We start from the raw sequence: 24,448 nt of genomic DNA, 5'->3' as shown, positions 1-24,448 counted from the left end.
TGGAGGTGACTCTGGTGAGAGGACACTGCATCCAGCACCTCCAGAACAGCCGGGAGCCACCCGGCCCTGAGCAGAGACATCCCTGTTACTCAGCCAAGGGCTTTGGAGCAGAAGATGGGGCTGATTTTTCAAGTTAGTCAACCAGAAAAAAAAAAATAGACCTGCACCACGTTCCCCCAAAAAGCACATCCACAGCCTTGGCTTAGCAATTCCTGGTGCCGTGCTCTCCCCAGAAGCATGCCTAAAACCTTGCTGTAGCAATTCCTGGTGCAGTGCTTTGGCAGGACCTTACTTTCACGAGTACCTGCACTGTGGTCTCCCCAAAAGCATGTCCACAGTTTCAATTTAGCAGTTCCCAGTGCCGCGCTCTCCCCAAAAGCACACGCACCACCTTGCTTTGGTGAGTGCCAGCACCGCGCTCTCCCCAAGCCCATAACACCTCCACAGAATAACAGAGTGGTTAAGGGTCGGAAGGCACCTCTGGAGATCACCCAGCCCAACCCCTGCCAGAGCAGGGTCACCCAGAGCACGTCACACAGGGTCGTGCCCAGGCGGGATTGAGTATCTCCAGACAAGGAGACTCCCCCCCTCCCTGGGCAGCCTGTGCCAGGGCTCTGGCACCCTCACAGTGAAGAAGTTTTCCCTCATATTCAGATGGAACTTCCCGTGTCTCAGTTTGTGCCCGTTGCCCCTTGTCCTGTCGCTGGACACCGCTGAGAAGAGTCTGGCCCCATCCTCTTGACACCCCCCCTAAGGTATCTGTGAGCATTGATAAGATCCCCCCTCAGTCTGCTCTTCTCCAGCTGAACAGCCCCAGCTCCCTCAGCCTCTCCTCGGAGCAGAGATGCTCCAGCCCTCTGACCATCTCCATACCCCTCCGCTGGACTCTCTCCAGTAGCTCCTTGTCTGTCTTGAACTGGGGGGCCCAGAACTGCACACAGTTACTCCAGGTGTGGCCGCACCAGGGCAGTGTAGAGGGGCAGGAGAACCTCCCTCGACCTGCTGGCCACACTCTTCCTCACGCACCCCAGGACACCATTGGCCTTCCTGGCCCCAAGGGCACGTTGTTGGCTCATGGGGAACTTGGTGTCCACCAGAACATCCACTTTAGCAACCCGCAGCACCATCCTCCCGCAAAACCATGCCCACAACTTCACTTTAGCAGCTCCCAGCGCCGCGCTCTCCCCAAAACCACAAACACAACCTTGCTTTGATGTCACCAACCACCACCTCCCTCTCCTCAAACCCACCCCCATAAGCCTACTCCCCGCCCCGTTTAACTACAGCACAACCACCGCTTTATCTCGCGATATCTCCGGGATGGGGCGGAGCTGAGTAGCAGCCGCTCCGCCCCATCCCGGCGTTATCGCGATACAGCGATGGCGCGCGCGGGCGGTGCGAACCTGCCGTGGTGCGATCGGGATCGGGATCGGGATCGGGATCGGGATCGGGATCGGGACCGGGACCGGGACAGGGGGGGGCAACAGCTTGCACCACCCCCAGCCTGACCCCCCCCTTGTGCCCCGTTACAGGGTAGAGAAGTACCGGCCGCAGACGCTGGCCGAGCTGGTGTCTCATCGCGATATCCTCAGCACCGGTAATTGACCCCGCCTCGCCCTTCTCCCCAACAACCCCCACCCCAGGCGTGTCCCCCCGACCCCCCTCACCCCTTCTCCAGTGCAGCGGTTCATCAGCGAGGACCGGCTGCCTCATCTGCTCCTCTATGGCCCTCCCGGCACCGGGAAAACCTCCACCATCCTCGCGTGTGCCAGGCAGCTCTACCGGGACCGGGAGTTCGGCTCCATGGTGCTGGAGGTACGTGGGGATGGGATGGGGCGGGTGACCGAGGGGGTGCCCCCCACCCCTGGGTGCATCCCCAAGCAGGGATGTGCATCCGCGTGGTCTCGCTTCAGCTCAACGCCTCCGATGACCGCGGTATCGACATCGTCCGCGGGCCCATCCTGAGCTTCGCCAGCACCAGGACCATCTTTAAGTGAGTGATGGGTCTGCGCTTACCCAGAGCTCCCCGTCCCTTCCTCACCCCCCTCTGACACAGCCTGACCCCAGCGTTTGGCTTGGGAGGTGGGTTTGGGGGGCTCCTGGGGTGGGCAGCGTGCCAGAGCAGATGGGAAGGAGTCAGGGGTGCCCTGAAAGTGAGGAGGATGAGGGTGATAAGGATGAGTGATAAAGATGCTGGTCCAAAGGGGCAAGAAGGGCTCCCTGGGAGCGTTCAGGGGGGTCACGGTGGGAATAAGCGTCCCTCACTCCCCCTTCTCCAGCACCAGGACCATCTTTAAGTGATCAGTCTGCGCTTACCCAGAGCTCCCCGTCCCGTCGTCACCCCCCCTCTGACACAGCCTTACCCCAGCATTCGCTTGGGAGGTAGGTTTGGGGGGCTCCTGGGGTGGGCAGCATGCCAGAGCGGATGGGAAGGAGTCAGGGGTGCCCAGCGAGCGAGGAGGATGAGGGTGGTGAAGATAAGTGATGAAGATGCTGGTGCAGAGGGGAAAGGAGGGCTCCCTGGGAGCGTTCAGGGGAGGTCACACTGGGAATGAGCATCCCCCACTCCCCCATCTCCAGCACCAGGACCAAAGCCACCCCCTTTTTTTTCTCTGTTTTTTAAGGAAAGGCTTCAAGCTCGTCATCCTGGACGAAGCCGACGCCATGACCCAGGATGCTCAGAACGCCCTGAGGCGAGGTGAGGGGCACCGGCGACCCCACGCCATTGGCACCCCTTCAGCCTTTCCCAGCCCAGCGTGGGACGGGAGCCTGTAACGAGGCGGCAGATGAGGACCGGCCTCTCCTCCCTCCTCTGCGCAGTGATCGAGAAGTTCACAGAAAACACCCGCTTTTGCCTCATCTGCAACTACCTCTCCAAGATCATCCCCGCCCTGCAGTCCCGCTGCACGCGCTTCCGCTTCGGCCCCCTCACCCCGGAGCTGATGGTGCCCCGGCTGCGGCACGTCATACAGGAGGAGGGGTGAGCCGGGGGCGGCGTGGCACGCGGGGGGCTCCGCAGCATCCTCCTCACCCCCTTTTTCCCCCCTTTTCCCTACACAGGGAGGAGCAGCGGGCTCAGCTTTCCGAGGTTTTCTTTCCCCGCTGCAGCCCCAGGTCTTATGTTCCAGGGTGGATGTGACCGAGGATGGGATGAAGGCTCTGGTGACCCTCTCGAGCGGTGACATGCGCAGAGCCCTCAATATCTTGCAGGTACAGAGCGTGGCCACAGCCGCTCTCCTCCTCGTGTAAGCTGGTAGCGGTGGGTTCGGTGGAAGGGCCGAGCTCTTCATCCTTCCTCCACCCTCCTCTTCCTCAGAGCACCACTATGGCCTTCGGGAAGGTGACAGAGGAGAACGTCTACACCTGCACAGGACACCCCCTCAAGTCTGACATCGCCAACATCCTAGACTGGATGCTGAACCAGGACTTCTCCACAGCCTATCGCAGTATCCTTTTCCCTCCGCCAGCCCTGGGGTTTAATCCCCGCTGCTCTAAATCCTCCTCTTTGCTGGGGCTTCCCCTCCTGTGACCTCCTGCTCCGGCTGGGGTGGGTGCTGCTGGCTGGGGAGGGTCCTTGGGGTTGTCACGGGGATGAGGAGTGGGGAAAGGCCTGGATGAAAGCCCTTCACTCGCTCTCGTCTCAGAAATCACAGAGCTGAAGACGCTGAAGGGCTTGGCCCTGCAGGACATCCTCACCGAGATCCACCTCTTTGTGCACAGAGGTAGGGGTTTGCGGGGCCGGCTCCTGGCCAACCCGGGGAGGGCCAACCGTGTGTCCCTCCCCCAGCCCGCGCTGACACACGCCGGCTCCTTCTCTCTGCAGTCGATTTCCCACCCTCGGTCCGCATCCAGCTGCTCATCAAAATGGCAGATATCGAGTAAGCGTCGGCTCGCCCCCGCCCCTTGCCCCAAAACACCCCGGCTGGGGGCTGCCAGCATGCCCACTCCATGGGGGTCCCCGCTGCCGCGCTGCGCCGGGTCCTGGCAGCTGGTGGGCACTGCTGGCAGGCACCCACAGCCCAGCCAGGGCTGTCGCCTTGTCGGGACGCGGCCGCTGGTGTAAACCCCCGAACCTGCCCTTGCCCCCTGCTCCAGGTACCGGCTGGCTGCTGGGACCAGTGAAAAGATTCAGCTGAGCTCCCTCATCGCGGCTTTCCAAGTCACCAGGGACCTGATCGTGGCCGAAGCCTGAGTCCAGCTGGGTGGGTCCTGGCTTGCGAGGCCAGATCACGCAGAAGCTGGACGGGCTCGTCAGCCCCGTGCCCGGAGCTGCTCCCCACAGCTTCCCCTGTCCTTTGTGGGAGAGTCGGGCAGCGTTGTGTCTAGGCTTCGTCTGGAAATACAGATGCCTCTAAAGCCCAGCAGGTTGCCCTTGTCTTTTCTTTTTCCTCCTGTACAGCAAGGACTGAAGGGAGGTGGTCGACACTCACCCCCACCCTGTCCCATTGCAAAGGCGTCGCACCCACACGGGCCGACGTCCACCTGCTGTCACCTGCCTGCAAAACCTCCCCTCACACAGTCACAGAACCACAGACTGGTTTGGGTTGGAAGGGACCTTAAAGCCCATCCAGTTCCAACCCCCTGCCACAGGCAGGGACACCTTCCACCAGACCAGGTTGCTCCAAGCCCCATCCAACCTGGCCTTGAACACTGCCAGGGAGGGGGCAGCCACAGCTTCTCTGGGCAACCTGGGCCAGGGCCTCACCACCCTCACAGCAAAGAATTTCTTCCTCACATCTCATCTCAATCTCCCCTCTTTCAGTTTAAAACCATTCCCCCTCGTCCTGTCACTCCATGCCCTTGTCAAAAGCCCCTCTCCAGCTTTCCTGTAGCCCTTCAGGTACTGGAAGGTGCTAGAAGGTCTCCCCAGAGCCTTCTCTTCTCCAGGCTGAACAGCCCCAGCTCTCTCAGCCTGTCTCCACAGCAGAGGGGCTCCAGCCCTCTGAGCATCTCTGTGGCCTCCTCTGGACTCGCTCCAACAGCTCCGTGTCCTTCTTCTGTTGGTGCCCCCAGAGCTGGACGCAGCACTGCAGGGGGGTCTCCTGAGAGCGGAGCAGAGGGGCAGAATCCCCTCCCTCGCCCTGCTGGCCACGCTGCTGGGGATGCAGCCCAGGACACCGTTGGCTTTCTGGGCTGCCAGCGCACGTTGCCGGCTCATGGTGAGCTTCTCATCACCCACCACCTCCAAGTCCTCCTCAGGGCTGCTCTCAATCCATTCTCCGCCCAGCCTGTGTTTGTGCTTGGGGTTGCCCCGACCCACGTGCAGGACCTTGCACTTGGTCCCCGTTACAGGAGGGAATGTGGTTATGGGTCACACCTGTACAGGCTGGGGAAACACCAGCCTTCTGCGTTCAGCTGCTCGCGAGGGAAAACATCCCAGGGAGGAGTTCAGAGGAGACACTCCCCGAGGTGTCCCTCAGCTGGGGTCACAGCCACGGGCTTGTGTGCAGACCAAGGAGCCCTGTAGCAGGCAGGGGACTCAAAGCACATGCTGTCACTCGGGACACAGACAAGCACACGACAGTGCTTCACGCACAGCATGTCTGGACACCGGGCTGCCGGAGGGCAGAGCTCCAGCGGGGAGAAAAGGCAACAGAGGAATGGGAGCTGGGGGCTGCGTGAAGCCTGTGTCCCACCTCACGGCGGACCGCTCCTCCCCAGCGCTGAACTCACTGGTCTGCAGCACTTCTGAGCCCAGTGAGCCCTCACTGCTGCCCCGAGAGCGGCAGCAGGAGGGCTGGAGCCTGCCCTGCCAGTTACCCCCAGGCCACCTCCACAAGCCAAGGAAAGACATGAGGAATAATCTTTTATTCTGTCACCTAATCCGCAGAGACCTGCTCAGGTTTGTCCAGCCCACACCCAGACCAGGACAGTGGCAGAGCCCGTGCCCCACCGGGAACTCCAGCACGAGCCGGTCCCGGTGAGGGTCAGTTCTGGGGGGACGCTTGTAGCCCCGTATTTGTACGAACGACAAAAGCTCCGCTCAGGCTGCGGCTGCTGACCTCCAACCCCCACATTGCACTTGGAAGCAAAAGCACCTGACACAGAACTTGCAGACAGCAGGGGGACAGCGGGACCTGTGTCCCCTGCGGGGCCACCGCAGCCGTGCCCCTTGCCCTCCGCATGCATTGTTTTTGCTGGGTTCTAGTATTATTACACCGAAAAATCCCTCCGCGTTCCCAGACACAGCCCCAAGCAAGGGGAGCAGCAATCCTCCTGCCCCACGGCTCACGGATCAGCGAGACGTCATCGCTGCGGTGCCTCCTCCGAGGCAGGCCGAGCCCCGCCGCCGGGCAGGGAGCTCTCGCCTCCGTGCCTCTGCTGCGCTGCCTTAGAAGGTCCGGTAAGTGAGGAACTCCTTCAGCTTCCTGGGGATGGGCAGCGCCAGGACCTGGTACGTCGTCAGGAAGGTGCGCAGAGCTTTGCGACACAAGTGCTTCAGCGACGAGAGGACCCTCGGAGCAGTCCAGAATTGGACGTGGCCATCTCTGGTCCTGCAACGGGACCCAGACGAGTCGTGAGCACAGCACAGAGAGACTGGAGAAAGCTCAATTACCCCCAAACATCCCGGGCTTGCCACGACCGCACGTTCCCCAGCCCAGGGAAGCAGCCTGTACCCCCAGGGAAGCCCAGAATGTGCTGAGCAGCCCCAGAGGTGCAGGAGGAGGGAGCAGCCACGTCTTTCTCCGCTCTCTCCTCTCCCGCATACGCACCCTGTGGCAATGAAACCACCGTGGGGGAAGTACATGCAGCACAGGCCGTTGGTCATGGGAGCAAAAGCGACCGGAGACCGCAGCTCCAACGCCCAGATCCTCAGGAGCCTAAGGAGAGAGGGAGAGGGACACGATGCCAGGCCCACGTCCACGCAGCGCCCGCGGCTAAAGTAAAGCCTCTGGGTTCACCTGAACGCATGCAAACTCTCGAGAAGGATTTTCTTCCCGTGGGCTTAGAGCATCCCAGGAGTGTCACAACGCGGCAGCAAGGCAGGAGGCACTGTCCCCTGTAGAGCTGGGCTGGATGCAGACAGAGCTAGTGACTGCGGTGAGGGGGACAGCGAGGGCGGCACAGCACGGAGGGCACGGGTTCGGCTCATCGCTCACGAGGGCGACAGGGCCCTGACCTTGCTGCCCCTTGCCACAGCCAAGCCACGGTGTCCCCGGCAGCCTGCCCTTTTCCCCTTACGCCAGGCACTGGTGGGGACCTGGCATGCGAGGTCTGCTCCCCGCTGGCACGTCCCGAGCTCCTGGTTTGTTTTGGTGGTGTCCTCCTGGCACCCTCTACCCGCTGGAGGTCCCCAAGGAGGGGTTCACTCACCTGTCGTCCGCCACCGTGGCCAGGTAGAGGCCCTCAGGGGAGAAGCAGACGGAGCGCAGGGAGCTGGTGTGGACTTCGCCGCTGTAGTCCAGCGCTGAGTGCAGGGGAACATGGCTGCGGGTGGGGAGAACAAGCTCAGCGTCAGCCCCAGGCTGCCACGGACCCCAGCCCCAGGGCTCTGGGGCTGGCAGAGGGGCCAAGCCAGGCAAGCCAGAGCCCTCTTTCAGCTGCTGGAGACAGGGGAGAGGCGGTGGCTGTGCCCAGCTAGGAGGAAAGGCCACATTCAGCCCTAACAAACCCCCACGGCGTTGCTCTGTCCCCCTTCCATGGTCCCCCACCGCCCCCCAGCTCCGTACCGCAGCGTCCTCAGCTGCTCCCCGGTGTAGGGGTCCCACATGATGACGCAGGCGTCGTAGGAGGCGGTGACGAGGAGCGCCGAGTCCGGCGAGAAGTCGCAGGACACCACACTGCTCTGGTGCCCCTCCAGCCTCCGGATGAGGGTGTAGGACCGCATGCTCCAGAGCAGCGCCTGCGGGACACGGGCAGGGGCTGAGGCCGGGAGCATCCCCGGGGCAGGAGCGGAGGAGAAGCATCTCGGGGTTGAAGCCACACGGATTTTGGTCCCAGCTCCTCCATGCAGAGCCTGGACGGCTGAGGAGCGAGGGTGGCTCTGGCCTGGCCCCTTCTCACATGGGAATTCTTGCATTGGGGGACACGAAGGGCCAAGGGCAGTGCTGGATTCAGCAGGACACAGGACAGCTCCCACCCAGCGGGACTCACCGACTTCTCTCCGGCCACGGAGCAGAGCATGCTGCAGTCTGGGGAGATGGAGCAGCAGTAGACCCACTGCACATGGCCCGACAGCACCTGGACCTGCCGCCCTGGGGACAGCAGACACGCGAGTCATCAGAGGGGAGCACAAGGGGCAGCGCTGGGCCCTGCCCCTTCTCCCCCCTCCCTTTCCCGAGGGAATGCGTGTGGAGCTTTGGGGTTCCCCTGGGCAGACCCCAAGCTCTGTCTACTTGCAACCCACTCCTGCACCTCCCAGGCCCCGCCTGGAACGCGACGGCTCTGCTCCGCGTTGCAGGACTCTCCCCTTCTTCCTTGAATACTGTCCCCAAAGATCCTCCCCCCCAATCTCCCCTACCAAGGTGGGTTTCTCCCCCCTCTTTCCCACTGCAAAGCCCAGCCTCAGCCAGAGGTGACCATCTCCTACCATCTCTGCTCAGGTCCCAGACACGCAAGGTCTTGTCCCGTGAGGCCGACACCAAGATGAGGCTTCCATTGGGAGCGAAGCTCAGGTCTCTGACGACATCCTGGTGCCCCAAGAGGCTGAAGAGGAGGTGTCCTGCAGAGAGGGGACAGGCTGAGTGCCACCAGGAACAAGGCAGTGCCCCTCACACATAGGCAGTCCCACTTGGGACAGGGCAGGGGCTCCCGCTCACCCGGGGAAGTATTTGGGGAAGGATGGAGATGATATCTCCTTCCAAGGGGGAGCAAGGGGAGAGAAACCAGCCTGAAGCCATGACTGCTGCCGCTGCCGGTGAGGGCCGCTCACCTGTCTGCACCTCCCAGACCTTGATCTGCCCGTCGTTGAGGCCGGTGGCCAGGATCAGGCAGGGAAGACCCACGGTGCAGGTGGGGTCTGTCTCCCCCTCCTCTGCTGCCGGCCAGGCGCTGAAAGCCAGGCCCCACACGATCTGGCCGCACTCCAGCGTCTTCTCCTTGGCCACCCCTCGGCTCCTCACCTCCGCTTTGCTGCCGCGGCTCTTGCGCTCCAAGGTTTTGCTGGGAGGAAGGAGGGCGGCACGTTCACCCACGATCACCCTGGCACCCCCAGGATCCCCCACCCCGGCTTGGCACATGTCAACTACATGGACAGTGGGATTGATGCGCCCTCAGCAAGTTTGGGGACAACACCAAGCTGTGCGGTGCAGTGGACACGCTGGAGGGCAGGGATGGCATCCAGAGGGACCTGGACAGGCTGGAGAGCTGGGCCCATGCGAACCGCATGGAGTTCAATAAGGCCAAGTGCAAGGTCCTGCATGTGGGTCGGGGCGATCCCAAGCACAAATACAGGCTGGGCAGAGAATGGACTGAGAGCAGCCCTGAGGAGAAGAGCTTGGGCGTGACGGGTGACAAGAAGCTCAACATGAGCCGGCAGTGTGGGCTTGAAGCCCAGAAAGCCAACGGTGTCCTGGGCTGCATCCCCAGCAGCGTGGCCAGCAGGGCGAGGGAGGGGATTCTGCCCCTCAGCTCCGCTCTCCTGAGACCCCCCTGCAGTGCTGTGTCCAGCTCTGGGGGCCCCAACAGAAGAAGGACACGGAGCTGTTGGAGCGAGTCCAGAGGAGGCCACGGAGATGCTCAGAGGGCTGGAGCCCCTCTGCTCTGGAGACAGGCTGAGAGAGCTGGGGCTGTTCAGCCTGGAGAAGAGAAGGCTCCGGGGAGACCTTCTAGCACCTTCCAGTGCCTGAAGGGACTACAGGAAAGCTGGAGAGGGGCTTTTTTGCAAGGGCGTGGAGTGAGAGGACAAGGGGGAACGGTTTTAAACTGAAAGAGGGGAGATTGAGATGAGATCTGAGGAAGAAATTCTTTGCTGTGAGGGTGGTGAGACCCTGGCCCAGGTTGCCCAGAGAAGCTGTGGCTGCCCCCTCCCTGGCAGTGTTCAAGGGCAGGTTGGATGGGGCTGGGAGCAACCTGGTCTGGTGGAAGGTGTCCCTGCCCATGGCAGGGGGTTGGGACTGGATGGGCTTTGGGGTCCCTTCCAACCCAAACCATTCTCTGATCCAGCTGCCCCCCCATTACTCACAGCTCGGCCTCCTCCAAGGGCCAGGGGATCAGCTTCACCACGCAGTGTCCCTGCGACCAGGCGAACCAGGCGCCATCGGGGGAGAAGGCCACGCTCCAGGTCTCGCAGCTGGATTTCCAATCGTAACGTTGGGGCCGACCCGGCTTCAGCTCCGCCAGCAGCACCGGCTCCTCTGGGCAGCGGCACGGCCGTGTTACCCCCCCGGCCCGGGCCCGGGCCTCACCCCGCTCCTCCCGGGATGGAGCTCCCGGAGAAGGCGGTGGCGGGTGGGGGGGGGTACCCGCTTCCCCGGCCCCCGCTCCCCGCCCCTCACCTCCGCTCGGTTTCATGGCGGCTCCGGCCCCCGGTTCCGCCGCCTCCGCCCTGGTCACGGCAAAGCCGCCGGCGGGGCCCGGCGCGGCCTCCGTGGGCCCAGGCCCAGGCCCGGGCTGGCGGTAGCGGCCTCCGCGGGGAGGGAGCGCGGCTGCCTCCGCCTCCTCCTCCGGCACCGCCCCGCCGCGGCCCGGGCAGCCGGGGTGCTGCGGGGAGGGGGGGAAGGTGCCCGGGAGAAGCGGGACCGGGCCGCGGCTGGGTCCCCCCGTGTCCCCCCCGGTGCTGGGGGGGGGCGGGCGGCGAGGCGGGGGCCGGCCTCAGGACTGGGGCTGCAGGCGGGGGTCAAGCACCCACTCGGTGACCCCCCGGCAGCAGCACCCCAAGGACCCAGCACCCACATGGTGCCACCCCCCGGCAGTGACACCCCTCAGCAGGACCCCCCAAAGGACCCAGCACCCACACCGTGACCCCTGGGGGTACCAGCCCCGGCTGTACTGGGATCAGTATGGTTTCCAGCCATATCTGTACTGGTGTCACTGGGGTGCCCAGCCCTGGCTGTACTGGGGTCAGGGGGGTATCCTGCCCTGGCTGTACTGGGGTCACTGGGGTACCAGCCCCAGCTGTACTGGGATCAGTATGGTTTCCAGCCATATCTGTACTGGTGTCACTGGGGTACTGGCTCTGGGATACTGGGATCACTGGGATATTCAGCCATATCTGTTCTGGGGTCTCTGGGGTACCAGCCCTGGCTGTACTGGGATCACTGGGGTCCAAGCCCTACTTACACTGGGGTCACTGGGCTACCCTGGCTCCCATGGTGCCACCTCCCCACCAGGTCCTACCTGGGCACCTTTGCCATCTAACTGTCACCCCCAGTCACCTGGCCCCGGTGCCCACCGCCATCCCCAGTGCCCACCACCATCCCAGTGCCCAGCCCTGCCAGGGACCCCATCACCATCACCCGTGCCCACCTCCACCCTCCTCCTCCTCCTCCCTGCCGTGGGTACCTGCCGGGGTGCCAACCTCCCTCCCTGTCCCCGCAGAGCGCCTGGGAGCTGTGGCAGTGGCTCTGGGCACTGTGCCAGGCCAGCGGCACCAACGAGGCCATGCTGCCCTCTTGCCACCCGGGCACCTTCCGCACCGGCCGCTGGGCCCGCTGCCTGCAGCCTGCCCACGCCGGTAAGGCCAGCGGTGTGGGGTGGGGGTCCCCTGGGCAGTGGGACCCCAGCACCCCCACTGCGGCTGTCGTTGGCAGCACCCAGGTGCAGCTGGACCCACAACTCCTTGGTGCTGGGTGAGGGGGGGGACCCCCTGGACCCCGCCGCGGCGGCACAGACCCTCTACGGGCACCTCCGGCGCATGGGGGCCTGGCCGCGGCGAGGCTGGGGGGCTCTGGCCCATGGCGTGGGGGTCCCCAGGGCCCCTGGGTGGGCGCGTGCTGGGGGTCCCCGTCCCGCAGGGCGGCGGGGGCTGAGGGTCCCGAGGGCAGCGCAGCGGCCGAGCCCCCCGGCCCGGGGCAGGCAGGTACGGGGGGGACATGGGGACCCTGCACCCCAGGGTGCTGCCTGGGGCGGTCCCGGCGTGGGGCAGCCGGCACACGCAGGCACACGCGTGCACACGCATACACATGCACACACACACACTTTATATGCCTGCACACGTGCACACACACATGCGTGCACTCACTCACACACACATGAACACACACGTGCATGCACATCCTTGTACACACATGAACACGCATGCTCACACACATGCACACTGGCACATGCATGCACACACACATGCGTGCACATACACCCGCACGCGTGCACACGCACACGCCGTACCCACGGCCAGCACCTCGCTGGTTCCCTCCACCAGGGGACAGCAAATACACGCGGCCATGGACACATGGACACAGGGACACAGGGACACACGGACACATGGACACAGGGACACGGGGACACACGGACACAGGGACATGGGGACACAGGGACACCAGGACACACGGACACAGGGACACATGGATACATGGACACAGGAACACCAGGACACAGGGACACAGGGACACACGCCCAGCAGGACGCACATGCCCACACACGTGTGCACACACAGACACGCACACACGGGTGCATGCGTGGGCACACCCACACCCCCTCCCAGCTTCACACGCACGCACGCGCTCCCCCCCGGGTACACCCCCCCATCCCCACGCACCCCCCCCAGCAGTGCCCATCCCCGTCCCCGTGGGGTGTTGGGTGAGGGGGATACACGGGTGAGGGGCGGTGGGACAGGCTGGGATGGGGGGGACAGGGGAGGACAGGCTGGAGGGGACGGGGGACATAGTGGGGTGGGGTGTGGTGGTCCGGGGGTGCGTGTCATGGGTGGGTGCTGGGAGTGGGTGCTGGGGGGGGGGGTGCCAGGGGGCGCTGACCCTGCCGGGGGGCACAGGGAGGGCCATAACGGGGCAGCTGAAGGCGGTGCTGCGGGACCTGGACTGCACCCATGAGGCCATCACCTGCCAGGACGGAGTCCCCAGGGCCACCCCCGAGCCCCACCCCGAGCCCTGAGCACCCCCCAGCCCCCGAGCCCTCCCCCACCAGCCCAGCATCCCCGCAGGGAGTGACTGTCACCCACCCTCAGTGACACCCACCCCCCGGGGGACCGATCCTGTGGCGATGCCACCCAGCACCCCCGGAAGGAGGAGGTGCAGGGACGCGAGTGGGGATGTGGTGGGGACACGGTGAGGACACTGTCCCGGCGTGGGGTGTATTCTATAACACAGAGATGTACACATGGCACCGGCTGTACGCGGCTCCGTGGGGCGGTGGGTGGCACAGGTGACACGGGTGACGCGGGTGGCACACGGGTGACACGGGTGGCACACGGGTGGCACGCGGCGGCTGACGCGAGGAGAGGGCACATGTAGAAAAAGAAAAGCGCCAGCCCATGATGCTATGGCCACGGGAGCGGGGCGAACCGGGACGAGGAGGGGACACGGGGACGCGTGGCGGGTGGCACTGGGTGGCCTGGGACGGCGGGGCGAGCCCACCCGGCAGGGCTGCGGCGTCGGCAGCAAAGCGGCGCGGGTGGTGGTGGCACAGGCGGGGGTGCGGGGGCGAGGGGCCAGTGGGGAGCCCCTCACCCTTGCCTCAGTCCTTCAGGGTGGCCTCGGAGACGCCCTGGGCCAGCAGCTCGGCCAGGACGTTGTCCAGGTAGTTGGGGTCGGGGTAGCCGTGCCCCGTGAGGTTGGAGCCAAACTCGGTCTTGTGGTGGATCTCGTTCCACACCACCGTGTCCGACTCCCCCGTGGTGTTGGAGGTGCCGATGGTGAAGATGAGCCGCCGGTCCCAGGCCACGATCAGCAGCTTCAGCACCTGCGGCGGGCGGGCACGGCCATCGCCCGCCCACCCGGCACCCCCAGCCCTCCTCCCGCCCGGCACCGCGCGGCCCCCAGCACCCCGGGGTGCAGGATTGAACCTCAGCATGATGCCTGCATGGTGGCACCCTTCCCTGTGGCACAGCCCAGCCCCAGCCCTGGCACAGCTGCATCCTCCCCATCCCATCTCTTCCCACCCCATCCTATCCCCTCCCATCCTCTCCCATCCCATCCCTTCCCATCCGTTCCCATTCTTTCCTGTTCCATCCCTTCCCTTCCGATCTCATCCCACCCCTTACAATCCCTTGTCCTCCCATCCTATCCCATCCCTCACACCCCATCCCATCTCTTCTCTCCATCCCATCCCCTCCCTTCTCTTCCCTCCCATCCCATTCCCATCCCATCCCTTCCCATTCTATCTCATCCTTACCACTCTATCCCCTGCCATCCCTTCTCTTCCCACCCCATCCCATCCCTTGTTTTCCCATCCCTTCCCATCCCATCCCATTCCACCTCTTCCCATCCCTTCCCATTCTATCCCATCCCTTCCCATTCTATCCCATCCCATCCCATCCCATCCCATCCTATTCCATCCCATCCCGTCCCATCCCATCCCCATTCCATCCCCATCCCATCCCTTCCAATCCTATTCCATCCCATCCCATCCCATCCCATCCCATCCCATCCCATCCCATCCCATCCCTTCTCTTCCCATCCCATCCCATCCCATCCCACCCTTCCCACCCCTTCTCTTCCTATCCCATTCCATCTCTTCCCATCCCATCCCACCCCATCCCAACTCATCCCATCCCCTTCACATCCCTTCCCATCCTATTCCATCCCACCCCTTCCCATCCCATCCCATCCCTTTCCATCCCATCCCATCCCATCCCATCCCATCCCCATCCCCACCCCACCCCACCCCACCCCACCCCACAGGGGCGCTCACCTTCCTGCCCTTCTCGTTGTCGGGCAGGTAGCAGTGCCGCGGGAAGCCGCGCGCCGTGAACTTCTTGCCGGGATTGGGGTGCTCCGGGCCCTGGGTGGGAGGGCAATGGGGTGAGCGGGTGGCACAGCGTGGGGGCACCCACCCCGGCGGGGGGGTTCCCAGGGGTGCAGGTTCCTCACCTGGATGCCAGTGGGGATGTCGTAGACGATCCGGATGGTTTTGGAGTCGGTGTAACCCGGGAGGGAGTGGGGGATGAGGTGAAACTCCATCTTCCCGGGGGGCTGCGTCCCCGTCTTCTCCCCGTAAATGGCCTTACAGGTGGGGCACTGCAGGCTGCCGTCCTGCGTGGGCACCCGGGCGGGCGTCAGGGGTGGCACCCACCCCGCAGCACCCACCCCGCAGCACCCACCCGCGGGGCCGGGTGCCGTGTGCCCGCGCCGGGGCGGGTCCCGCTCACCTTGTTGCCGTTGTTGTACATGGCCAGGAGGCAGAGGAGGTGGTACATGTGCCCGCACTTGCCCAGCTTGCCCACCACCTCCGCCTTGATGCCCCTGGGGCTCAGGACGCCCTCGTAGCCGGAGGAGGTGACCAGCCGCTCCATGCAGATGATACAATCCTGCCCGGTACGGGTCCATCAGCACCCGCTTGGGGTGGGGACAGCACCCCCAGCTCTGCCATGGCGGGGGCTGCCCATCCCCTGCCCACACCTCGCCCTGTGCCCGAGCCCCACGAGGCTCCCCCGTGCCCGAGCCGTGGTGCCCAGGGGTGCCCACTCACCTCATCCGGGGGGTTCTTCACCTTCTGGATGTAGCGGCGCACCACGTCCTCGGGGGTCTTACCTGTCACGGGCAGGGGACGGAGGATGCCATCAGAGCCTGCCCGCGGTGTCCCCAACACCCTGCCAGCCCTGCCACCGGGATGGGGACAGCACGCGGAGGAGGGGGTGCCAGCATGTGGCACGGGGGAGCTGTGGGTATCACCCCAAAACCCTCAGGCAAACCCCTTGGGGGTGCCAGCCCCCACAGGTGGCAGCAGTGCCCGTGCCTCAGTTTCCCCTGGGGCGCCGGCGGCTCCTTACTCTTTTTGAGATGCTTCTTCTTGGTTTTCCTGCAGATACCGTTGACGCCGGGCACAGGTTTGATGTCACTCTTGCTGATGGGCGGCGGGTGCAGGATGGGCTTGGGGGCGCGGGTCAGGCACACGGGCAGCCCGGCGGCGCACATGAGGATGCCCGTCATCCCTGCGCCGGGGGGAGAGGGGCTGTCCATCTGTCCAGCCACCCAGCATCCGTCCATCCTTCCCACCAGCCCTGTGCCCTGCCCCCCAGCCCCACGATGTCACCCCACGGTGACACACGGCCAGTGGCAGGACCCCCCTTACCTGCGAGGGCGGGATGGACGGGGCCGGTGCCGTTCAGGTTCTTGACCGGGAGGGCTGGCACCCTGCGTGGAGACGGGAGGGGACGGGGCTCAGCCGGGCTGGCAGCGCTGGCACTGTGCCCCCCGCGCATGGCACGGCCCCAGGGCAGCGTCCTCCCCGTGGGACACAGGGCAGGGGGTCCCCTTGTCATGTCCCATGGGGCTGTCGCCCAGCGCCACGTGTCCATCCCTGGGGACACAGTGGCACTGGGGACACCACGTCCTCCTTGACCCGGGGAGGGTGCCTCGATGGCAATGTCCCACGTCCCACACCCCCCATGGGACACCCCTGTGCCTCACCACCTTGCCCATCACTCCCATGCCCCAAGGGGACCCTCACCCCTCCAGGGCTGCCAGCACCAAGACTCCCAGGGTGACAGCACAGTGCCTGCGTGCCTGCTCACCCCCACTGACCCAGGGCACCTCCTGTGTGCGGGTGCAGCCCTGTGCGCACCCATGGCTGGGTGGGTGCGCACCCGTGCGTGCATCCGTGTGTGCACCCCTCTGTGCACCTGTGTGCACCCATGGCTGGGTGGGTGCACACCCGTGGGTGCACCCATGCGTGCAAGGCTGGGTGGGGAGCGCAGGCAGATCTGGCTGGGAGCTGGGGGCTCGTGCGCAGGTGGGTGCAGGTATGGATGTGGCTGTGCCCGTGGGTGGGGTGGATGGAGGGAGGGATGGGGGAAAGGATGGATGGGTGGGTGGGTGGAAGGAGGAATGGATGGGTGGGTGGAAGGATGGAAGGATGAAAGGATGGATGGATGATTGGATGGGTGGGTGGATGGGTGGGTGGATGGGTGGAAGGAAGGATGGATGGATAGATGGATGGGTGGATGGATGGATGGAAGGAAGGATGGATGGGTGGGTGGATGGAAGATTGGACAGATGGATGGATGGACGGACGGAATGGGTCATGCACCAGGATGGCGGGTGAACAGAAAAGCCCACCTGAGCAGCCCTGCGCGGTGGCCAAGCCCTCTCCCACCCTCGCCCCACTCCAGTAGCCCCCCGAGAACCTCTCACCCCCACTGCCCGCTCCCCGAATCCCGCTGCCGGCTCCCATCCGCACCCCACCACCCCACCGCCAGCACCCTGCCTGCAGTGTCACCCCTCCGCGGTCCCAGCAGCCCCCCACGCCCGCAGCCATCGTGGTGATGAGCTGGGCAGTGCTCAGCCCCGCACCAGCCGGGGCTGGGGGGGTTTCCCCCCCGTTCCCAGAGCTGCCCCTATCCACGCCGAGGCCGGGGCAGAGGTGGGGGTCCCAGCCCATCCCCACCCCGGGCTCGTACTGGCCCCCTCCTACCTGTCCATGGGGATGCGTGGGACGGGGCCTGCGTGACGGTATGGGATGGGGACGGGGACGGGACGGGGACAGGGACTGCTTGGCCCAGCACACGGAAGCGAAAGCAGCACGTCAGCAGGGGAAGGAAACACGCCGGGACCGGCCGGGGGCTCAGCAAACCTCCCTCCCCCCGCGCCCCCCAGCCCGGGGCCTGATCCTGCCCCCAGGGCAGGGAGCTGGGAGGGATGGGACCGGGTGTCCCCTTGTCCCCGGGGCAGCTCGCTGCAGCCCAGGGTGCTCACTCCCCTCCGGGGCAGCTCCGACTGAGCCCCCCGGGGCAGGATCGGCGCCGGTTCCCACACCAGCGAGCGGCACCGGGGCTTCCCCACGCCGGGGGCTGCGGCTGCGCGGTCACAGCCCACGCGCCAGGACGGGCTTGGGGTCACAGCCGCCCCTGCCTGACCCCCTGCCCCTCCGCCGGTGACCGCCCAGTGCTGAGAGCCCTGAGGGGACACCAGGCTGACCCCACCGAGGGGTACGGCTGGGGGGGCTTGGGTGCCGGGACAGGGACACCCCCGGGGACACCCCAGTGGGGGTCTGCTCGCCCATCTGCAGCCCCTCGGCAAGTCATTCCCATCCACGGAGGGGACACGGCTGTGGTCCCCATGACCGTGTCCTCCCCAGAGAGACCTGCCTGGTGGCATCAGGCCATGAGCCGGGGTAACACACATGTCCCCTGGGACCAAGCACTCCATCTCCTCCAGCTGACATGGCACAGCATGGCACGGCATGGCATGGAGTGGCACAGGATGGCATGGCATGGCACAGCATGGCACAGCACGCTGCACAAATCACCGCAGCCCCTCTTGCAGGGGCCGGGATCCAGGGGACCACCTGGGACGAGCCAGCTGCCGGGGCTGCCCCCCTGCCACCACGTCCCCAGGGTGGGAGCCTGGGCTGGAGGTGACATGGTGCCAGAAGGGCTGAGGCTCCTTGTGCAAGGTGACAGCAGGGGACAGGGCACCTCCATCTCCCCTTTCCCCTCCCTCTGTGTGCCCAGCCCTGCGCCCACCTCGCCTGGCATCCCCGTGGCCTCGGTGACACCGCAGCCGGCCCCTTCCCCGTGCCACCCTCCCCCAGCCAGCTTACCCCGGGGGGACGGTGGCACGGGCGCCGAGCCCGGCCCCCCGCTGCGTGCCGGGTCGGTTGAGGTTGTTGAGCCCGGGCAGTGGCACCCCACCGGGCACACTCTGGTTGGGGGCAAACGCCCCGCCGGGCACCCGCAGCCCCTCGCCCTTGGCCGTGCCACCCGCCACCGCCACCGTGCCCGTCCCCGCCGGCCACAGAGCCGCCCCGGCGAAGGTGCTGCTCTGACGGACGGCGCCCGGGTAGAGCTTGCGGCGCTGGGAGGCCAGGATGGCGTTGGAGGCGGCGCGGGTGCTGTTGACCAGGAGACACTGCGGGCAGGAGCAGGGGGTGCCCGTGCTGGTGCCCACCGGCCACGACTGCGACTTGGGGATGGAGCCCATGGTGAGGGGGTACGCCAGGTCCATGCGGCGCCGGAGCCGGCGCTTGCGCTGGGTTTGCCGGTTCATTTGGGACATGCTGCTGAAGTAGATGAGGTAGCAGAAGCCCAGGGAGGAGAGGTCGAGCCAGGGGTGCTGCTTCTCGTAGGCGTTCTGGATGGTGATGCAGATGTCCATGTCGTAGGGCGTCCAGGAGCTGTTGTCGTTCTCCCACTCCCACACGATGCCCTTCCCCGGGGCCGAGGACGGGTCGTAGAAGTTCCTCCGTACGGGGCGCATGGTGCCTGGGGAGACAGGGAGGGGTGAGCGCCCGCAGGGCTCCAGCACCCCGGGGTGCCAGCGGAGGGACTGCGTGTCCCATTGCCAGCCTGGCACCCCGCAGGGAGGAATAACCCCACGCACCAGTACAGGTTTGGGGCTGATCTACTGTAAAGCAGCTCTGCAGAGAAGGACCTGGGGGTTCTGGGGGACACCAAGTTCCCCATGAGCCAACAACGTGCCCTTGGGGCCAGGAAGGCCAATGGTGTCCTGGGGTGCGTGAGGAAGAGTGTGGGCAGCAGGTCGAGGGAGGTTCTCCTGCCCCTCTACACTGCCCTGGTGAGGCCACACCTGGAGTAACTGTGTGCAGTTCTGGGCCCCCCAGTTCAAGACAGACAAGGAGCTACTGGGGAGAGTCCAGCGGAGGGGTACGGAGATGGTCAGAGGGCTGGAGCATCTCTGCTACGAGGAGAGGCTGAGGGAGCTGGGGCTGTTCAGCTGGAGAAGAGCAGACTGAGGGGGATCTTATCAATGCTCACAGATACCTTGGAGGCGGGTGTCAAGGGGATGGGGCCAGACTCTCCTCAGTGGTGCCCAGCGACAGGACAAGGGGCAACGGGCACAAGCTGAAACATGGGAAGTTCCATCTGAATTTGAGGAAAAACTTCTTCACTGTGAGGGTGCCAGAGCCCTGGCACAGGCTGCCCAGGGAGGGGGGGAGTCTCCTTCTCTGGAGATATTCAAACCCGCCTGGACACGACCCTGTGTAACGTGCTCTGAGTGACCCTGCTTGGGCAGGGGTTGGGCTGGGTGATCTCCAGAGGTGCCTTCCAACCCTTAACCACTCTGTGATGCTGTGATGGGGATGCAGGGGCACTCTGGGGTGCAAGGAGCTGCTTTCACCCTCCACAAAGCACCCCGAGGTGCAGGAGGGGTGACGGCCACCGCACCCCGACAGGCAGCACCTGCCTCCCCTCTGCCGAGCGGGCGACGGATCCATCGGCGTGTTGGCTCCCCGGGTACTCCTGCGGCTCAGCAACCCGCCATCTGTGGTGACAGCGGTGGCGCCTTGGCCACTGGCCGGGCTGCCGGCGGTTGGGATCACGGCCCCGGTGATGCTGCTCGGCCCCCAGAGCCTTCTCCCACCCCCCTGGCCCAAGCCCACGTCCCCCCTCCCCGCTGGGCTCCCCTTGCCGTTCCCGGGGCCGGGGGAGCATGTCCCGGTCAGGAGGGTTCCCTGAGAGCTGCCGCGGCTCCGGCCAGCGCTGGCAGTCACGGGAGCGAGGTGCTGTCCCCGTGCACGGCCAAACCCTGGCCCCTCGCCGCTTGGGTGCGACCCGATCGGATGGCGAAGGTCCCCGGCGAGGGGAGGCACTGCAGCCCCCTCCTTGAGCCGCGGCCCCGGCAGTGCCCCTGCGCCCAGGGCCTTCCTATCCCCTCGCCAGCACCGTTTGGCCAGCCCGATTAACGACGCTAATAAGGGTCATTAATCATCGGCGGCGTCAGACAGCAGAGCCTGGCCCCAGCTGCCGGCTTGTGCTGAGGCAGCTCTGCCGGCGGCCCCGCGGGTGGCACGGAGGGACGGAGGGATGGAGGGATGGAGGGACAGAGGGAGGCTGCTCTCCCTGCTCCAGCAGCCCCTGGAGAACCCCTCATCCCGCTGCCTGCTCCTGCCCCCATCCCGAATCCCGCTGCCCGCCCACATCCACATCCCGTATCCCGCTGCCTGCTCACATCCACATCCCACATCCCGCATCCCGTATCCTACTCACCTCCCCGTCCTGCATCCCGCTTGTGTTCGCATCCATGCCTGCCTCCTGGCATCCACGTCCCCCCTCTTGCTGCTCACTCATGCCCACATCCCCCATCTCACTCACATCCATGTCCCACACCCGCTGGTCCTCACATCCGCATCCTGCATCCCGCTGCCTGCTCACATCCGCATCCCGCTTACATCTGCATCCCGCATCCCTCTGCCCGCTCACACCCGCTCACATCGGCATCCTGTATCCCGCATCCCACATCCCGCATCCCACTCACATCCACATCCCACATCCCACTGCCCGCTTACATCTGCATCCCGCATCCCGCTCACATCCATGTCCCGCATCCCGCTCACATCTGCATCCCACATCCCGCATCCCACATCCCGTATCCTGCATCCCACTCACATCCCGCATATCCCACATCCCACATCCCGCTCACATCCGTATCCCACTGCCACAGAGCAGAGGGGGACACAGGGAGGACACCCCAGCCCATGCACATGGGCACACGCATCTCCAGGTCCCCAAGGGCCACCAGCTGCCCCCAGCCCCACAGCCCCTGCCCGCACCGACGCTGCAGGGCCAAGCCAGCGTCCCCAGGGCCACGGGGAGAGGACGTGTGTCCCCGCTGCTCGGAACGGGGTCACCTCGTTTCACACTGCTTGGGTTTCTCCCTCCCCGAGCATGGTGTGGGCCGAGCCCCCACTCACCCCCCGCCTCCCACCCACCCTCCGTGTGTCCCCATGCCACGGCGGGCACCGGGAGCACCCTCAGCACAGGGGACCCTCGTGTCCCCGAGCACCACGGGACCCCGGAGGCATTTCAGAGATGACGGATGGAGGCGGGTACAGGGATGGGGCACACGGAGCCGACGATGCCGAGGACCATCTACGGGATGGAGCCAAAGCAGTGGCCACATCCCCTCCCGTGACATCCCTGGGGACAGCGAGGCCCATCTCTCAGCATCCCTGTCCCCAAGCCCTGCTGGCACAGGGCCTGCAGTACCCAGGGACATGCCAGGAAGAGCCGTTGGGTTTGGTCACCCCCAAATGTCCCCCAGGAGCACCCAGCACCATGGCCATGGGATGCGATGGCAGGGACCCGCTGTTGGAGGATGGGTCCTGGCCAAAGCTGGCAGGAGCTGGCATGGGGACAGTCAGGGTGTCCCCGTGGCACCCACGGCCCTGAGTCAGCGACCATAGGTCGTGCCGGCGGCCGCAGCCGCGCTGACTCAGGGCCGTGGGTGCCAAGTTGCCCCTTGCCAAGCCCGTGATCAGCTGGATGGTGGCAGGTCCGTGGCTCAGTCCCCATCTCGGTCCCCAGCCCATCGCAGGAGCCACATCTGCACACAGGGTCATTTGCCATCGCTAGTCACTGGGGTGGTGGCCTCAGTGGCCGGGACATGGCCCTGGGGGTCCTGCTCTGGGGTGGCCCCTAGGCAAGTTGGGGGGGGCTGGGAGTGTCACCTGGAGTGTGGCAGGTCCCCTGCTCGCTCTGCCTGGCTTGGGGCCGCATTCTGCCCTCGGCAGCCCCACGTGTCCCCGCAGGCAGGGCGGGCAGGGGTGGCCAGCGAAGCACCCGACCTGGCGAGTCCCCCGCGGCACAGCCGGCACGTGCCGGGTTAGTGGGTCACACCGCGACGGGGACACGTTTAATGGGGTCTGGGCTCGGCGCCGGCACGGGCCCGGCTTTGATTTCCCCCGAGGATGCGTGGCCTGGATGCGTGCCGCAGCACGGCGCCGTCCGCAGGGCCGTCATGGCTGCGTGGCCACGGCCAGCCCAGTGCCCACCGCAGCTCCCAGAGCCCAGACTGGGGCCTCCCCAGTTCCTTGGGGTCCCCAGATAGAGCAGTTTTGTGGGGTGGCTGGTGTGACAGTGGGACACAGCACCCACCACAGCACCCAGTGAGGGGTGAGAGGGGACAGAGGGAGTTGGGACACGACCCTGTGGGGCAGGGGGCCAAGGTGGAGGGGGAAAGGCCCGGAGGAGCCTCCCAGGGTCCGTGGGGGGAGCAGGACCCAGGAGGGCGAGGGGAGGAGAGAAGGAACTGGATGGATGGATGGATGGATGGAGAGGAGGGTGTGTGCAATGGGATGGAGGGACAGATGGACAGGGAACTGGGTGGGTGCATGGATGGATGGATGGGTGGATGGGTGGATGGGTGGATGGATGGATGGATGGAATGACAGACAAACAGGTGCACGGTGAGATATATGCATGGATGAATGGACAGATGGACAGATGGATGGACAGAAAAACAGGCAAATGAATAGATACACACTGGGGTGGGTGGATGGATGGATAGATGGACGGAGGGACGGAAGGATGGATGGATGGATGGATGGATGGATGGATGGATGGATGGATGGAGGATGGGTGGATGAATAAGTGGAAGGATGGAGGGATGGATAGATGGAAGGATGGAAGGAAGGATGGGTGGGTGAGTGGATGGATGAGTGGAAGGATCAATGGAGGGATGGAAGGATGGATGGGTGGAAGGATGGGTGGAAAGATGGAGGGATGGATGGTTAGATGGATGGAGGGATGGAGGGATGGAGGGAGGGATGGATGGATGGAAGGGTGGGTGGATGGGTGAATGGATGAGTGGAAGGAACAATGGAGGGATGGAAGGATGGACGGATGGATGGACGGATGGATGGATGGGTGGATGGATGTTCCCGGCTGAGCGCCAGCCCCTTACCCGTGTCCTGCCGGAACTGGTGCATGGACTGGAGGTCGATGACGTAGGGTGTCAGCTGGACGTCGACCTGGCCCAGCACCACGCTGCCGCGGGCGTCCTCCTTCAGCACGTTCTCGATGTGGTGGCACACGGCGGCCGAGTAGGGCCGCCAGCGCCCGTGCTCGTTCAGCCACTCCCACACCACCACCCGCGCCAGGTTCTGCGGGGGGAAGCCCAGGGTGCCCGAGGCCAGCATGGCCCCCGCGCCCTGCCGCGCCATGCCGGGGGGACGGCGGCTCAGCCCCGCGCCATGCCCCGGCTCACGGCTGTCCTCTGAATCCGGCGCTCAGCAGAGCACGCGCCGCGGGGCTCCGCAGAGGAGGGTGCTGCCAGCCAGGTCCTCGACGTCCCCGAGCTGCCCGGTCCCGCTCCCCTGGGGCCGCCGCACCGGGCTGGGGTCATCCATCACCCGGCACGTCTTCCTCGGCCCTTCCTCCTCCCCACTGCGCTGGCCGGGCTGCGTCAGCTCAAGGGTGGCCGGTGGCTGCAGACGATGCTGGGGACACACAGTCACGGTGCTGTCCCCAAGACACCCCCTCCTCCTCTTCCTCCTCGTGTCCTGCTGCTCAGCCTACATCCGCGGTGGCTCCACCGCTGTCCCTGCCACCCAGCACCTCACCGGTGGCAAACGAGGGGGGTGTCACCTGCAAAACAGGGCCACAGTGCTGGTCACCCAGCGTCCCGCCAGGCGGGTGGCAGCTGGGGGACCGTCC

General features: G+C 65.4%; 3 protein-coding genes across 4 annotated transcripts; 1 reads left to right on the top strand and 2 right to left on the bottom strand.

The window, feature by feature from the left end:
- The first annotated feature begins 1,379 nt into the window (after nucleotides 1–1,379).
- On the top strand, nucleotides 1,380–4,354 carry RFC5 (replication factor C subunit 5). Its single transcript, XM_068412654.1, has 11 exons — nucleotides 1,380–1,411; nucleotides 1,533–1,597; nucleotides 1,679–1,815; nucleotides 1,914–1,993; nucleotides 2,625–2,698; nucleotides 2,821–2,980; nucleotides 3,129–3,210; nucleotides 3,317–3,446; nucleotides 3,645–3,722; nucleotides 3,824–3,878; nucleotides 4,096–4,354. Exons 1-11 carry the CDS (start codon nucleotides 1,380–1,382, stop codon nucleotides 4,190–4,192), a joined length of 990 nt encoding a protein of 329 aa, XP_068268755.1. The 3' UTR covers nucleotides 4,193–4,354.
- Nucleotides 4,355–6,004: 1,650 nt separating this feature from the next.
- WSB2 (WD repeat and SOCS box containing 2) lies at nucleotides 6,005–10,574 on the bottom strand. 2 transcript variants are annotated; one of them, XM_068412514.1, is made up of 9 exons: nucleotides 10,437–10,574; nucleotides 10,124–10,295; nucleotides 8,873–9,102; nucleotides 8,531–8,662; nucleotides 8,095–8,195; nucleotides 7,671–7,843; nucleotides 7,315–7,428; nucleotides 6,714–6,821; nucleotides 6,005–6,494 (listed from the first exon to the last, which is right to left on the bottom strand). In XM_068412514.1, exons 1-9 carry the CDS (start codon nucleotides 10,450–10,452, stop codon nucleotides 6,332–6,334), a joined length of 1,209 nt encoding a protein of 402 aa, XP_068268615.1. In that variant the 5' UTR covers nucleotides 10,453–10,574; the 3' UTR covers nucleotides 6,005–6,331. The 2 variants fall into 2 exon arrangements, with proteins under 2 accessions (XP_068268615.1, XP_068268616.1); XM_068412515.1 differs by lacking the exons at nucleotides 6,005–6,494; nucleotides 6,714–6,821 and adding an exon at nucleotides 6,881–7,013.
- A 2,784-nt stretch (nucleotides 10,575–13,358) lies between these two features.
- Nucleotides 13,359–23,955, bottom strand: DTX1 (deltex E3 ubiquitin ligase 1). Its single transcript, XM_068412757.1, has 9 exons — nucleotides 23,697–23,955; nucleotides 18,595–19,255; nucleotides 16,126–16,187; nucleotides 15,824–15,985; nucleotides 15,523–15,584; nucleotides 15,203–15,361; nucleotides 14,925–15,086; nucleotides 14,746–14,835; nucleotides 13,359–13,794 (listed from the first exon to the last, which is right to left on the bottom strand). The coding sequence occupies exons 1-9, from the start codon at nucleotides 23,953–23,955 to the stop codon at nucleotides 13,570–13,572; spliced, it is 1,842 nt and encodes a 613-aa protein (XP_068268858.1). The 3' UTR covers nucleotides 13,359–13,569.
- Between the last annotated feature and the right edge of the window lie 493 nt (nucleotides 23,956–24,448).

Source organism: Nyctibius grandis, chromosome 14 (assembly GCF_013368605.1).
Source record: "Nyctibius grandis isolate bNycGra1 chromosome 14, bNycGra1.pri, whole genome shotgun sequence".
Lineage (NCBI taxonomy): Eukaryota > Metazoa > Chordata > Aves > Nyctibiiformes > Nyctibiidae > Nyctibius > Nyctibius grandis.
Note: the sequence above shows the minus strand (reverse complement) of the source record. Positions and strands in the feature narration are given on the sequence as shown.